This window comes from Botryllus schlosseri, chromosome 13 (genome assembly GCF_051294905.1).
Source record: "Botryllus schlosseri isolate E-star chromosome 13, Bs_hap1, whole genome shotgun sequence".
Classification (NCBI taxonomy): domain Eukaryota; kingdom Metazoa; phylum Chordata; class Ascidiacea; order Stolidobranchia; family Styelidae; genus Botryllus; species Botryllus schlosseri.
The window spans coordinates 5,545,774-5,561,224 of record NC_137248.1 but is presented as its reverse complement, the minus strand read 5'-3'; the positions used below and the strand labels follow the sequence as shown (position 1 = coordinate 5,561,224).

The 15,451-nt window shown below is 40.3% G+C and overlaps 1 protein-coding gene and 1 long non-coding RNA gene across 35 annotated transcripts in view; both read right to left on the bottom strand.

The window, feature by feature from the left end:
* Nucleotides 1-15,451, bottom strand: part of LOC145454077 (uncharacterized) — an 80,887-nt gene that overhangs the window by 33,967 nt on the left and 31,469 nt on the right. For 25 of the 34 annotated variants that reach the window (XM_080332072.1, XM_080332084.1, XM_080332093.1 and 22 more), the window contains exon 1: nt 3,331-3,497. The exons of 1 other annotated variant lie outside the window; for it this stretch is intronic. In XM_080332072.1, the coding sequence (XP_080188198.1) occupies nt 3,331-3,397 (67 nt within the window). In that variant the 5' untranslated portion in view covers nt 3,398-3,497. Of the gene's footprint in view, nt 1-3,330; nt 3,499-15,451 lie in introns of those variants that run through there. 8 more of the 34 variants (XM_080332089.1, XM_080332098.1, XM_080332092.1 and 5 more) reach the window with 3 other exon arrangements.
* The window catches only part of LOC145454088 (uncharacterized), a 28,689-nt gene continuing 25,845 nt past the window's right edge, over nt 12,608-15,451 (bottom strand). Inside the window, exon 2 of the long non-coding RNA XR_013920036.1 lies at nt 12,608-13,018. This is a non-coding gene — a long non-coding RNA (uncharacterized LOC145454088). The remainder of the gene's footprint in view (nt 13,019-15,451) is intronic.

Sequence of the window (15,451 nt, the reverse complement as noted above, 5' to 3'; positions counted from 1 at the left end):
GTGGTTATTATACTGTTTGCTGAGGACTGATGAACATAATCGAACTATCCCTAGCTAGGCTTGACAAGTAGCCTACGGTGGAGATGGAGAGATGGATGGAGATCCTACAACCAATCAAAACCACTTGGTGAAGTCAATCCATCAAACTCCCTCTTTGGCCTAGAAATATATTAACAAAAATATAATACCGTGTCAAAAAGAGGCATATAAGCTGAACAGTTGCACACTCGATGTGAAATAACCTACAGAATTACCAAAAAATGAACAAGAGATAATCAAGCGTGTTAACGAACAGGGTACAGGAGGGTCAGTATGCTAAAGATCTTTCCGGCAATTTCAATACGCACGTCGATACATCAACATTATTTGAGAAGGGTCAGTTATGAAGTACCGTACTACGATTTTTATGATGAGTTATATGCGTACCTTTCATTGATTTTGTCTATAAAAGTAGTGTTTTGATAGACTTACGGCATTTTCTCATAATCCATGCACAATCAAGCTCTTGTACCGTAATCAAGGCATATAGATTTGAAATTGTACTATTCTGTATCTGTAACAATCACCGAGATGGATATTGTAATCATAATTGCCATCCGTTATTTGTGAATAATAACCTTACACTTGCATTACAAAACTACTTTTCTAAGATATTTAGCAGAGTAGCCTACTTTTCTAACCTCTTATTGTAGCCTATATTAATGTATCGAATAGTTTTGACCATTTATTTGAGTAGAATCAGTGAATAATGTAACCTCTTATTTTTCGTGCTCATTGTACAATTCAAGTGTCCAACAAATTCACTACCGTAGTGATAAACCCTGAATGTTGCAATACTAGGGCTACCATATTTAGGAAACCGGAAAGGAGGAGACTACGGTATTCAAAAATCATAAAAGTTAGTTTACAAAAATAGAAAACAACTGATTTTGAAATATTTACTGGAAATCTTGTTGTGTTGACTAGCAAAAATCAATTGTTATCCAATTAAAATAAGATATTATATTGACAGCTTCAATAAACCCATAACATCTTTAAATTTTCATCAAAACATGCTTAAGCTGATCTCATGTTGACCGTCTGCTGATCAGTTTCATAAATTATGACACTTCTGAAATGTTATTGTGTCTATTGCTTTGGTGTCCAGGATAAAAATAAATCAATGAATTTTGAGAGTAGCAGCCTATGCATGCCTATTTCAAGATGGTACATTGAACGCTTTCTTATTTGAGATCTCATTTCATGCTGGTGGCGTCATATTGCTAAATACAATTGTTGATATACAATGGTCTTTCCAATTCTTTACTAGTTGCTGACGATTACCCATGGCAAGCGTCAGCCGAAAATATTCGGGTTCATTTCAATACGAATATACTACTCAATTGAATATTGAAGTTCTGTGCCTCCAAGAAGCTCTTTAAATTTAGTTACTCAATTTTAAAAGTGATGCAAACATATAACGAAATTACTTTTTACTTTTCAAAATTCAAAGAGAGACAACAAACTTTGCAAAAAGCGCTGTCAAGTAGAAGTGGACATAGTCGAGAAACATAGCTACTTGGATGGGTAGTGCAAGTAGGCAAAATCTACTTGACACTCCAAAAAAGTAGAAGTGCTTTGTTACTGCCCGCCTCTGGATACCTTAACGAATTTTATTCAATAGAGATGATATAAATCTCTCTAAGGTTCAACCCAACTTTCCACTTGACAAAATTTAAACTGACACAAGGAAGTTGTTTGTGCCTACTTTAACTAGTCTTGGTCGCCTATGGTAGGAAATTAGTGCTTCTAGACCTCTCGAATCGTATTTTAAAATTATTTCAAGTTCAGGCACTACAGATCTTAAGCGTATTAACCTGTAGTGATACCAGATGTGGTCAAAGTAGTCAAGAAATGTACTTAAGTAGACGTAGAAGTAGTGACGAAAAAAATTACTCAAGGACAAGTAGAAGTACTTCCTTCATGAGTAACCTAAAACTACTTGAAGTAGAAGTAGAATTGACTGACTTTAAAAGTACTCAAGTAAGTAAGTAGCTGTGAAAACGATCCTAATTCGTTCATATGGATTGTAAAAATGTGCAAATTAGCTATGCGAGAGGTGACGAGCTTGATTCATATTGATGCATACCAGCAGGTATCCAATTTTCGTTAGCATTCGTCCACATCATGAGATGAAAATGATAGCATTGATATGGGAATGCGATACTATAATCCTCTGTTTTCTCGAACAGAGCGTTATTGAAAATTGCATGGTATGGCGCCATCCCCATATTATAAGGCCCGTAATTTAGTCGAAGAGCAATACGGAGAAGTTGTATGTAAATACTTTGTGCGATTAGTAAACGTTAATAAAAAATATGGTGGACCGTAAAAATGCCATATTGTGTAGCTTTATTTCCGGAAACTAAAGGCATTACTACACTTGGAGGAGAAAAAAAAACGGGGGCGCAGACTAGATGACCTCATGGGGCCGTATCGCAACTCCGTCGCCAAAGCATCTCGATGGTGCAGGCGAGAAAGAATATCATATCTCTCTCTCTCTCTCTTGCTTTTACACTTCAACTTGTATGTTATCCAGACAAAAAGAACTGATATTAATTATAACTCAAAGTACATGATACTGGGAATTGAAAGTGAAACATAATTACTACTTATAAAAGCAGAACATGTATTTCATGCCTTTAATCCAGAAAGTTTCAAAGGTGGTATGCTAAAAAAGCTCTAAAACTAACAAAAAAAGTCAGAGTCCACTTTTCCAGGTTAGGACGCGCCATGGACATGCTAGATTACGATACCACAAGCAAATGCTAGATTGCGAAACATCAGATTGAAACGTTATGATGAGCCATATATACTGTGATGAATTATTTCATATGGGCGAAGGGTGACAACGTGGTGTGAACGGAATCACGCCAACCCGCTACCTAAATTATATTCACCGATACTTTCGTGAAATCATACTTATCACACCGCATCCACTGCGCGCAAAGCGCGACGAAAATTCTGGAATTCTGGGCTTTACCCAACTTTTATGAAAATTAAATGTTGATACTCTGTGAAAACAGCCCCGAAATTCCTCAGGCTATCTTCGTGATTGGAAGATTGAACTACTTCTACTTCACAAACTGAAAATAGCGAAAAGTAAGTAAGTAGATCACAAAATATTACGAAGTAGAAGTAGCGTAAATCAGATCTACTTGAGTAAGTACAAGTAGAGGAAAACTACTTGAGTACTTCGAAAAAGTAGCAGTACTTCGAAAAAGTAGCAGTACTTCGTTACTGACCACCTCTGAGAGATACAAAACGTGCAAAAAGTAAATGCTTACTTACTCTGAGACGCTGCAGTCGTGATCAATGCAAATATTAATCCCAGCAAAGTTACCGATGGTCGCAGCATTTTATTGTTGTGTTTATTCCGTCATTTCTAAGTTTCGCTATAACTTAAGACACTGTTTGAGATGCAACTACAGAAAATATTGACAACGAATGATCCAATCGAATCCACACATGTCGATTGTTTCCACTCTATGATTCCGATGATTCAATCATTGAAGTAGACTTCCGTGATAAACGAAAGCAAATGCACCCTAGACTCCGACTCCCAGTAGCCAAGCCTCTAAACTACAGCTAGCACGCACTGAGACGACGACGGGCCTGACCAAAACTTTGGTATTGACGCGCATAATTTCAAGAATGGCGAAAACATGCCAGCTGTGCCGTTAATTACCTCACTGGTCGACTTGATATCGATTATATTTAGGCTAATAAATCACGAATTTATATCACTGATACATATCATTGCGCTAACCACTTCAAGTGACTCCAGGATTGAATTGATACAATAATAGCCAAACAATAAATACAATGTTCGCTCGTACCGAACTCGCGTACCAGCGCAAACGTGAAGGTGAAAGAAATCTAAATCGGGCATCCCCGAAAAACTACAGTGATTGATATAATGATCATGATCATGCTTGCATATCCGCGCGAAGTTATCAAAACTTCAATTGCCGTTGTTCGTTCAAAATAGACGTCAATTACGATTGGTACCTAACGAATCAGCTCACACTGCGACGACACCTGCCTTTGGCGACGAGCCAGGCCCTAATGTCGCGATAAATGCGACGTTTTATCAAGTCGAAAAACGCTGGTGTGCGATTGTTCAAATATCCCTATCCCCATTCCGTTTACCTATGTGCTTGTCGTCATCAAACATTGACTCTCGGGGGTATTATAGTCTGCAAACAACATGATCTGCTCATCTATGTATCGGTAGGTCATCGTCGATGTACTCCAATCTTGTGATAGCATATTCATCAAGAATCGATATTCTACTACTCAGCTGTAACTTGCTCGTCAAGTCGTCTTCTGATAACCACAAAACTGCATCCGCACGAATAGCAGGGCCTGCGTGTATTGTAGGCTACACAAATTGCCCAATCCCAATGTCCGTACAACCCTGTCTCATGAAGTACCATGGAGATAATAGAGCGAGATACTCGAACAGTGTTCTTCATTGCCAACTTGACCATTATATATTGAAGCACCTACGTCACCGAGAGAGTACAATTTAACCAGCAGGGTTTATCGGTAACAAAGAAACACACGTACAAGTAGGCCTACCTTTGGGAGATGATGTACAATAAGCTACCATAAGCTGGATCTTTGCTCAAAAATTTAGGGCAGGTAATTATACATCTTATGGCTATTCATGAGGTTCTCGCGGGGATAGTCCATTCTTATTGATTATTTTCTTGAGTCTGTTAGATTGGCGAAAGTGATACAAATTGACTCGATTCCTCATCGAATGCCACTCATTATGAAGCAGCCTTGTGCCTCAAATTCTGGATGCTGCGATACGGCCAGTCGAGGTATTGAGGCTTCGACGATGGGAAGAAAGTGTTGAAACTAATTTCTTGTAGAAAAATCTCTCAGTTGACAAGGGGCGTAGCGTATAATTTTCTCAGTCGACAAAACCATCGCTCACTATACTCAACTCGCTTCTTTACGATTTATCAGTGGCGGCTCGTCCTATAGGGCAATTGGGGCATTGCCCCACCTAAAATTCTCTTCAATAACAATTCTTTACCATTTATAGACGCACACCAATCTATATATACCGAAACCACAGCGAAAATCGTATTCTTCTTGTCCTTTCGCTTGTAAATGCCCATATATAGCGAAGTCTCTACGAAAATCGAATTCTCTTCTGTGTTTTTGCTTTGCGAATGCCTAGCCGGGGCATGCCCCGGTAGCGCTCATAACAAGCTTTCACTGTCTATTCTCTCAAAGCCGCGCACAATAAAGAAACGGTAATTTACTCTCTCCTATTCATAAAATGACCGAGCAACCGGGGCAAATTAGCTCTGTGCCCTTAAGGTGTGATGTAACAATCGTATCTATAGCTGAACTCGGTTACCGTCATATGCGTTTAGTCGACCTTTGGTGGTATAGGTCGATTTTGATGGTGTTTCACACCATGAAAACTCTTGAAACTTGGTATGTCATGTCGTGATGGTGGTATTTAACACTGCCCCAAGTTTCAGGGTTTTTACTTAAAGTTTAGGGTAGTAATTCCGTTTCCGAAGTTGAGTGTGTGCTGATCCTTCATGTATCGCAAACAGATTTTACTCAAAAGCTGGTATTGGTATCCAATCCATTGATTTTGACGATGTTCAATACTGAGATCGGTTATGTGTTAGTGGTAATTTCGTTTCCTAATTCGAGTGAGAGCTGACTCTCATTTATCGCTAACAGATTATACGCAAAGCCGGTATTGGTCTCTATTGATTTTAACGATGCTCCTTACCTAGATCCGTCATAAGCTTTTGAACAGTATGTCTTGATTTTTATATCGAACGCTATGCCAAGTCTCAAGGTTGACACTCAATGATTAGGGCAGTAATTTCGTTATCAAGGTCGAGCATGGTAGAGATGCGCTCCGATCTGACACTTTAGCCTTCAACGCATTGCGGATATCACGCAAAAGCCGTTGTATCTGCGGTAACGTTAACTGAGATGATGATATCATTCTCAGATTCCATTCAAATATTTACTTTGATATTATATCCTCCAATGTCAATTTCACCGTGAAATTGTGGCCGTCAAGCCATTTGCTTACAACCCCCTCAAGCGCGATAGCTATTTAGTTTTCGATGGCGGCTAACAGCTGATCCCTTGATCAGCCTATTCCTCAGTAAATTTTACGCAAAATTCGGTGTTGGTCTGTTCGCATTAATTTTGACAGTGTGCCATACCGAAAAGGGCCATGAGGACACTTCTCGATGATGTCATGTAACAGTGTACTAAGTTTAAGGCTTTCATCCACGTATTTATTCGGTAATATATATATTCCAAAGGCGATTTCGCAGCAGACCTATAGACCAGCGGTTCTCAACCGGGGGGCCGCGGACCCCTAGGGGTCCGCGAAGCAATTTCAGGGGGTCCGCGAGACCTCTAAATTTTAAAAATGCTTGATAACCTAATTTTTATTTTATTTTTTAATTTGCGAAAGATGAGGCAGTTTCGCACTGCTAAAACCTCATGACTCATATCATCATAATAATCGTCTGACATGAACTATCATAGTGTGGAAATTCATTTTAATTGCCAATTTTCCAATAAGCTGCTGATACAAACATATTGCTGTTTGGAGACGTTTTGTTGGGGTTTGTGGAAAAAATAAAAATATGGAGATAGTAACGTCGATTAAGGTCACTTCGTAATGTCTGCGAAACCTTCTTGATTTAAAGTTGTCAGTCTCATCAAAATAGTGAACAGTCGTTTGAAATAACAATTTCCGAAGTATTTCCCTAATGTGTCCCAATGCAGGAATTGAAACCTCTCAATGAAATCCATTTTATACTGTGATATAAATAACCACTATTTGAACAGCTTCTTGGAGGTACAGAACATCAATGTACAATTGAATAGTTTATTCATATTGAAATGAACCCGAATATTTACGGCTGACGCTCGTCATAAATCGGACAATGATATACTTGAAGCTCGGCTATCAGATTTGGCACGTTCTTATTGCGGATGCCCTATATCGGCTGGCTTTTTGATGAACAAGTAGTGTTTCGTTGCTGTCAAAGCATTGCGCTCCAACCCTGAAATTCATATCACCAGTTACATTGGTATGTAGCCTTGTCTTGTTAATGTTCAATTGTTCATGGTCGAAAATGTTTGCTCGTAAATATATATCTAAACCGGAACAGAACAAGTCGTTTCATGACAGTCTTTCTCAGGTTGGAAAATGGGATCCATTCATTGGCGCATAAAATTTGTCTATACTTTTAGATTAGGATTTCCCTTTGACTGTAGAAATTCTCTGTGGGCCTATCAAAACATTGTCACGGACCGAATCCGGCCCGCGGTGCGTATATTGCCCCTCCCTACGCTAGATGCTGGGCGTGATATGTTCATAAAATATTTGTTTCTTCATTTTGGTGCCATAAATGTTGCGATCACACCAATAGTATCGTCGGAAGCGTTTATGCGTTAATATTGCATTAGCCTCCATCTATCTTTGCGGAAATGGTTTTCGGCACTTCTCATTCATATCAAGACGAAGTCGCGGATTTTCAAGACACGACATGTACTTCAAGAATTACAGCAGCAAAATTAGCTTTGAAATAATAAAAGTCTACCACTCTCTACATAAATAGTATGATGTTATTTTGAAGAAAAATCATTATTTTGCTGTTTATCACAAGCCTACAGTTCATATTTGCACAAGACAGGTATGAAGGTTGCACCATAATAGAGCTAAAATTGAACTAAAACTTGAGGGGGTCCGCGTGGGTCCGTGACGGTTAAAAGGGGTCCGCGAACCCAAAAAGGTTGAGAACCACTGCTATAGACAGTAATAAAGCCGTATGTGTCGTGTTACAGTCTCCAGTTTCAAGGCCAAAATCTTCTATGCTGTACCGAGACCGAATTTCCGAGGCTGCTATTCTTAGTTCTTCAGAATGATGTTTTGGATTCAATATGACAGGCCCAATCTATGAGATAACAATTGCGTATCTGTCCGAACTCGTTGACCTTTCCAATTAGGCTTACGCTATCTCTCGAGTTATAGTCATTTCCATTTCTGCAGATAATTAGTCAGGCCTAGTGCGAACATGAACCGTGTTGAATCTTTTTTCCGTACGCCGTTTACGCAGTTCCCATACTTCAAGTCACAGCTCACCGGCGGACCTCTCGAGTCTCGTGGCACATACGTTAAAATCACTGTTGCCGGGAAATTCATGTTACCGTACCATCATTAAGTTACTTGTTTACGTTGGAAAACGCGATTGTGACGTCATCTTGATAAAAAGTCGCTTGCAGCCCTTGCCCCACCACCCGATATTGTCACGAGCCGCCACTGCGATTTATTAATATTTGAATCCATGTACTCAGCCCCTATATAGCAGCGAATCCCAAACTGTTTGCCGCGGCTGAGGGTCCTTAGGGTAGGGAGTACAGGATCATTAGGGTTGGGTCCTTAAGGTAGGGGTTATAGTATCATAATGACTCTCTCCCCAAACCTATAATGACACTCTAAAGTCTAAACCCAGGGGTTTCAAACTCAAATTGTGTCGCGGGCCATAATCGAACTCTGAAATCGCTCACTGTCCAGTGTCCACTGATTCCAAAATCATGCCCTGTTTTCACTCGAATACTTTATTATCAATTATATACATATAATACAGACCTGGGCAAAGTGCGGCCCGCGGAGTGATTTTGTGCGGCCCGCGACATGATTTTGGAATTCAGAACATGAAACATACTTTTAAATGTTAAAAGGTGAACTAAAATCACAGACTGTATTAAATGGACCGGAAATGTGTTTCTATGAAGCACGTTCATTTATGTACTGCGTGTCAATCTACGAGTGCGTAATTCAGATTCAAAGCACTCACAGAATAAGCCCAATATAGCAAAGCATGCCCGAAGAAATTGAGTTACATTTCACTGTTTCCGTCAGTGCAGTTCAAACCTTGTTTGTTGTCATTGTTACAAGCTCTGTGCTTTTAATTGTGACGCCATAAGTTTTCAAATCTCTAGTTCTTAAAACGATGTAGTTAGTTCACATGTACGTTGTACACCGCACATATACCTTATCAGTTGCCATTGTCACCGATAAGGTCATAAACGATGAATAAGCATGCCAAAAAATATAGGTGAACGATGAAGGCCGTAATTTTAAGAAGATTTGGACCATATTTGTTCACTGAAATTAGAGGCAAACCAGTATGTTTAGTTTGCGGCGAAAAGGTCGCCGTATTTGAAGAGTATAATTTGGGTCGGCACTATGACACGAAACATGCTGCGAAATACAGACACGTGGCTGAGGCTGAGAGAGTGAGAATTTCCGAAGGCATGTTGACGAAGCTAGCAAAGCAACAAGGCTGCTTTACAAAGGTTCAGGCATCTAGGGAATCGGCGACCAAGACTAGCTTTGTCATATCCCACAAAATCGCGAAATACAGTAAGCCATTCTCGGATGGCGAGTATGTGAAAGAATGCTTGTTGGACGCAGCTGATTAGGGATCAGAGTTGGATCAATTGTAATTTGTAATTGTAATTGAATGTAATTAATTACATTTTTCAATGTAATTGTAATGTAATTGTAATTGAAGCATTTTTATTTTGTGTAATTGTAATTGTAATTTGACAAAAGTTTTGCTCAATTACAATTTCAATTACATTAAATTGCTATTGAGACCTGACAAGCACATATAAAATAATTGACTTATAATGCATTCTCTTTAAATGTCGACAAGGAATTTGGTGGATCCATTCGCGGAAGCCCTTGACTGCGCCCTTGCGGGCGAAGTTTTTTTCTATTTTTACCGCTATGCTGGCCTAGGCTGCCATTGTATACAATTTTTAGATTACTAACCAACGGATGGATTCGCAACACGTGACTCACGATTGAATACGCCGAGAAGTGAACTGCTGAGCAGGCTAAAAGCAGCAGAATTGATATTCCCATAGCTGGCGATCCAAGCGTCGAAATTTGATATGTATGGTCCTAATCGAAAGCTAGTGTCGCACTGATTCCGCAATAAAAGTATATTTCCAGGCAATGGTACCATCCCAAAATAGTCGTGAACGTCTGGGAATCGGCATTGTTCTGAACAATCGCTAGGCGTAATTGGTATTTGTTGTGGTCATGCTGCTGCAGCGCTCTCACTTTTCAGAACAGTCGGCCTTAAACGGCTATTTTGGAGCAGTTACATTGCCCTGACGAGATTTTATTTTGTATTTTCGGAATTAGTACATCAATAGCTTATGATAAAGAACAGATGCATCAAATTTGGACGCATGGATCGCCAGCTCTAGGACCACAAAGTTTGCTGCTTTTAACCGGCTCTGCAGTACGTTTGTCGGTGCATCCATCCGTGACTCACATCTTGGGCATCTATCCCTGGGTTGGCAATCTACAATACGATTTCAGATCACGATGCTGCATCGTTATTTCGTCTGGCTAACTAACCAGACCACTGGATATTATATAACGTCTTGTCTGACAAAGCACGGTTTTGTTTTCACTCCTCATCCTAATTCCTACGTCCCTCGATAAAAATAATAATATTTCTTTAATTATATACTATATACGCAAATCCAACACGTGCATATGTTATAATACTTTTTCAACGACATACTGCACCCTATCCTTAATCCTAACCCATAGGAAATTAGGTAAATAACATTTTAGATTTCCAATTACGTGAGCCATAATTACCAAGCATACAAAACACGCTTATATTACGTCACAATGACATCTCTCATAGCATACTATGTACGCACATAAACGCATTTATTACCACACAATCTGAACTAGACTTGAATTGTTGTTAAATACGACGCTACGGTTGTCAAGGAGCACGGTTGAATTTATGATTATTCAATTACATGTTCAACAGCAGCAATTGTAATTGTAATGTAATTGAAGCATGCAAGGAGTAATTGTAATTGTAATTGTAATTTGATATTTTTAGCATGAAGTAATTGTAATTGTAATGTAATTAAACATTCATGAAAGTAATTGTAATTGTAATTGTAATTAAACTGAAATAATGTAATTGATCCAACTCTGTTAGGGATATTAGGGTTTTATGAATATAAAATCCGAAAAAATAATGAATACACGATAAGACTAGCGTCTTTGCGTTGAAAAGCACAAGGAAATGCCATGTTGGCAATTTGTCAACGTAGGTGCCGAAAAGGTTAACTTTCGTAGCGGCCCGCCAAAATGTTATTTGCTTCTCATTTGGCCCGCCGGGTAAAATAATTGCCCACCCCTGATATAATAGATGCATTGCACCACGGATCATGGAGGTTCTATTCTAGCGAGTAGCAATGCCTTTATTCGCGAGCAATGGCGATTCGGGTTGGTCTGGAGACCGCGGGCACCTTTTGAGTAAGGAGTGACACGACAGTGCAACTGCGGATATATACATTGTATTTTTCTGTAACCACTATATGCTACATGTAAACTGCTTGTAACGGTCTCACACTCCCACATTGGCGTTTTCGCTTCTGTGAATAATTAGGCCTACGTATTTTGTTCATATTCCCGTAAAACTGTAAGTGTAGTGTAGAACCAATGCCTTCTTGAAATCGACTGATGACGTGTGGCGATATAGCGCAGTGGTATAATCCGCGGCTGCAACACCAGTGGGTTGTCGGTTCGAGTCCGACCGAAGTCGACAGCAGAATTCCTATACTCAAGTGCTTGAGGTTTATCTAGGATCCTCCTCGCCACGTAAGCGGTGTCTCAGAAGCCTAGATGTGGACCGTGCTATAAGTCGGCAGTTCATCATCATCATCATTGGTTTATTAGCAATTTTATCAGTTCAATACACCACAGAAATGCGATACAATGAAAGATAGGAAGGTGTCGAAGCGACTTGGAGTAGTCTATGAAATCGGACATCCACCTTGGCCTAGGCGATGTAAAGAGGAGGCATGCACACTGAATGAAAAGTAAAGAAGATAGTATAAAAAAGAAGCAAGCGACAAAAATGGGGTGGCATGTCATGGAAGGCAAGATCGATAGGTCAGTCGTGGTCCGGTAATCTTGAGGATGGACTAGTATTCATTTAGTAGTAATTGCTTGTATTTCGACTTGAATGTGGACATGCTCGTCGACTGTCGGATAGCCGGTGGGATATTGTTCCACACATCAGGTCCGGCATATTTATTTGATGGAGCTATGATCTTTTTGGTCGATCATATGATATTTGGACGACGTGGACGGGCGTCGGGCGTGTGTTGTAGTTGTGCGCTTTTGATTATGGTTACGGATAAAAATGAAGAATATCGGCCTGGTAATTGACCAGACCATAGTAGTCGACAAACACCATGAATACCACAAAACTAGAAACAGTGATAAAGTCACCGACTATTTCCCAGTGGTAACTAGAATGAAACCACAACACAACAGTCGAGTGGCAATAATATGGCCTACCGACATGCTCCACATTTGCTGTATTGGGGGATTATTTAACGGAAGAAATTCCTACAAAAGACGTCAACATTTGTTACAAATGTGATGGATAATGCAAATATCCATCAGTCAACTCAGAATTGATCCGCGGGTCGGATGAAATCAATCAATCAATCAGGTTTATTAATATTTTCATCGTTTCAAAACATCACAAAACTGCGATACAATGAAAAGATAGGAAGGTGTCGAAACAACTTGGAGTAGCCATTAAGATCAGACACCCACCTTAGCCTAGGCAAAGTAAATAAGAGGCATGTACACTGAATGAAAAGTAATGCAGAGACTATAAGACGCAAGCGACAAAATGGGGTGGCGGAGGGCGAGGTCGATGTTAGGTCGTGGTCCGGTAATCCTGAAGACTGGCTAGTATTGAGAAGAAATTGCTTGTATTTCGACTTGAATGCGGACATGCTCGACGACTGTCGGATAGCCGGCGAGATGCTGTTCCACAATTGGGGTCCGGCATACTTGATAGAGCAATGCGTTTTCTTGTATTCAGACCTGATCATAGGCCTATGGTAGTTGTTCTCGTTGACGCGCGTGTGCTGTAGGCCTACTTGTGCGCTTTTGTCTCCGAGGTGAAGTAGTCCTTGAAATTTGAGGGACATTGACCGCAATGGAACTGATACATGGCTTGGCGGGCCGTATGTTTGACACCGCTGCTCCAACCCTTGATCGTGGACTGACCTTTTATTGTGAACATAGTAGGGACTAACCTGATTGTGAACATATTGACCTTATTTTGAACATAGAGAATGGCCTTACATTGTGAACATTGTTATAATCATACCAACCTTGGTCTTCAGCACTAGTTATTTCGTGACCTCTGGTAAAGAATGTCGCCAGACTGTGTAGAGACAAGTGTAACTGTTTGATGCTGGTGTTATTAGACTAGTTCCCCCCAGGACCGTAACTGCCGCACCCCAAACCCCCCAATTGGGGGGGGCCGAGCTCGAAGGGGGCCCAAAATAATTTCATAAATTAGCATTAATTATAGAGTTATTTTTTTAATTTATGCAATTTTTTCAAAAGTTTTTCGCGCCGCGCGTGATTTAAAGCTGCCAAATGTCTTGATTTTTGGGTACGCTTCCCCCAGAAAAAAAACGCAAGATTTATAGAAATGGGCATGTTGGCATTGGCTCTTACCGCGCCTCGATTTAGCAAATATAAAGTTTTAGGCCTTTTAACATGCGACTCCAAGAATTGAGCCATGCAGAACGATCGGCAGCGAGAAAACCTTGGCCGAAAAGGACCGCCCTTTATACTGACCGAAAACTTCGTTATATGTACAAAATACATATGGGTTTAATTGTCCATAGGTGCCTAAATGCCTGGCGCCGAATGTTCCTGACTTGGCAATCTGAACCTCACAAGACAAATACCATCCCGCAGGGAAAAATTATATGCCAGAGAAGAAATACCAATTTGAAATCGTGTGCGTCTTTTAGTTTAGTAGCCTACGTTTGGGCGATTCTATATATTTTGATATAGCAGACAGAAGGTCACTAAATAACATCATGTTACGGAGTTATACCAAAGGGCCCTACGGTGTCCACGACACCTCACTCAACTCTACCGGTAAATCTGATTACGTGAGCAGAGAGGAGAAGAGATTGATAGGAATAAATATGCAATTACCTATTTTATTGACCGATTTTATCATGAATTATCGAAAGTTTTCGCGCTTCGCACTGGCTCACTGAACAGTGCGACTAATTTGGCGGCAAAAGCGAACAACGTGATTGGTGGTAGGTTTATCACCCTATGGTAGCCCAAGCAGCAAGTTTTCTTTGGGGGGGGGGGGGCTGACGAAGTGCTGTTTCGTTCCTGCCAACGGGTATACGCCCTAAGGTGTTTAATTACTATTGAAGGGTCCTACGTTTTTAAACACACCTCTTCTGTAAATCTGATTACGTGAGCAGTGAGCAGTGATAGCAATACATATGCAATTCCCGATCATATTGACCGATTCAATCATGAATTATAGATATTTTTGGCGCTTCGCGCGTCTAGGCGAGAAAGGCTGCCTCAGTAAAAGTCCCAATACAGACGACAGGTATAGGGGAAAACAGCGGAAAGCGTGATGGGGGGTCTGGGGGGCGAAGCCCCCCAGAAGTTAGTTTTATCATCATGTGGGGGGCCCAAAACCAACGTTTTGGGGGGGGGGGGGGTGACGAAGTGCTGTTACGGCCCTGGTTCCCCCTCAAGGTCGTATCGATCATGTCTATATGATGCCGAACACTGCGTATGCGTATTTTCTGTACCGCCATCATCGCCGTCTGTTTGTCATGTATTTTGATTGGATTAATATAAAAGACTCTTTCTCTCTCTCTAAAGATGCTGGGGTCGCTTACACTATAGATAACTAACACGGTTATATTTTAATATATATTTTTGGAATCAGTGCGACAGCAGCTTCCAAATAAGATCAACTTTAATGAATTTAAGCACGCGGGTCGTCAGCTATGGGATTAGCAATTATGTTTCGTTCAGATTGCTGAGCAGTAATTCCCCCCGGACAAGCAAGCGTGACGACGGGTGTTGCGTATCTATCCGTAGGTTAGTTATCTATACTCAGTACTCACACGTACCAAACCAAACTCGAAGAGACGCACATGACTATAAATTGTCATTTCCTTACGGTGTGCAATATCCCAGTCTAACTGTTTGATGCTAGTGTGATCAGAGTTGATTCTCAAGGTCGTATCAATCATTTCTATATGATATCGAACATTGTATTAGGGCTGTTCAAAAATAACTTTTTTCCCGGATTCCAACCATTCACTGATTAAACTGTCAGGTTACCCTAAAAACGCTGCACACCAAATTTGGTTCAATTCTAGCAAGTAGGCTATGAGACTCTGCAGATCCAATTAAAAATTTTAATTTATTTGGGAAAATTAGGAAAATGATTTTTCCAATTTTTCTGTCAACCCCACGAAATTG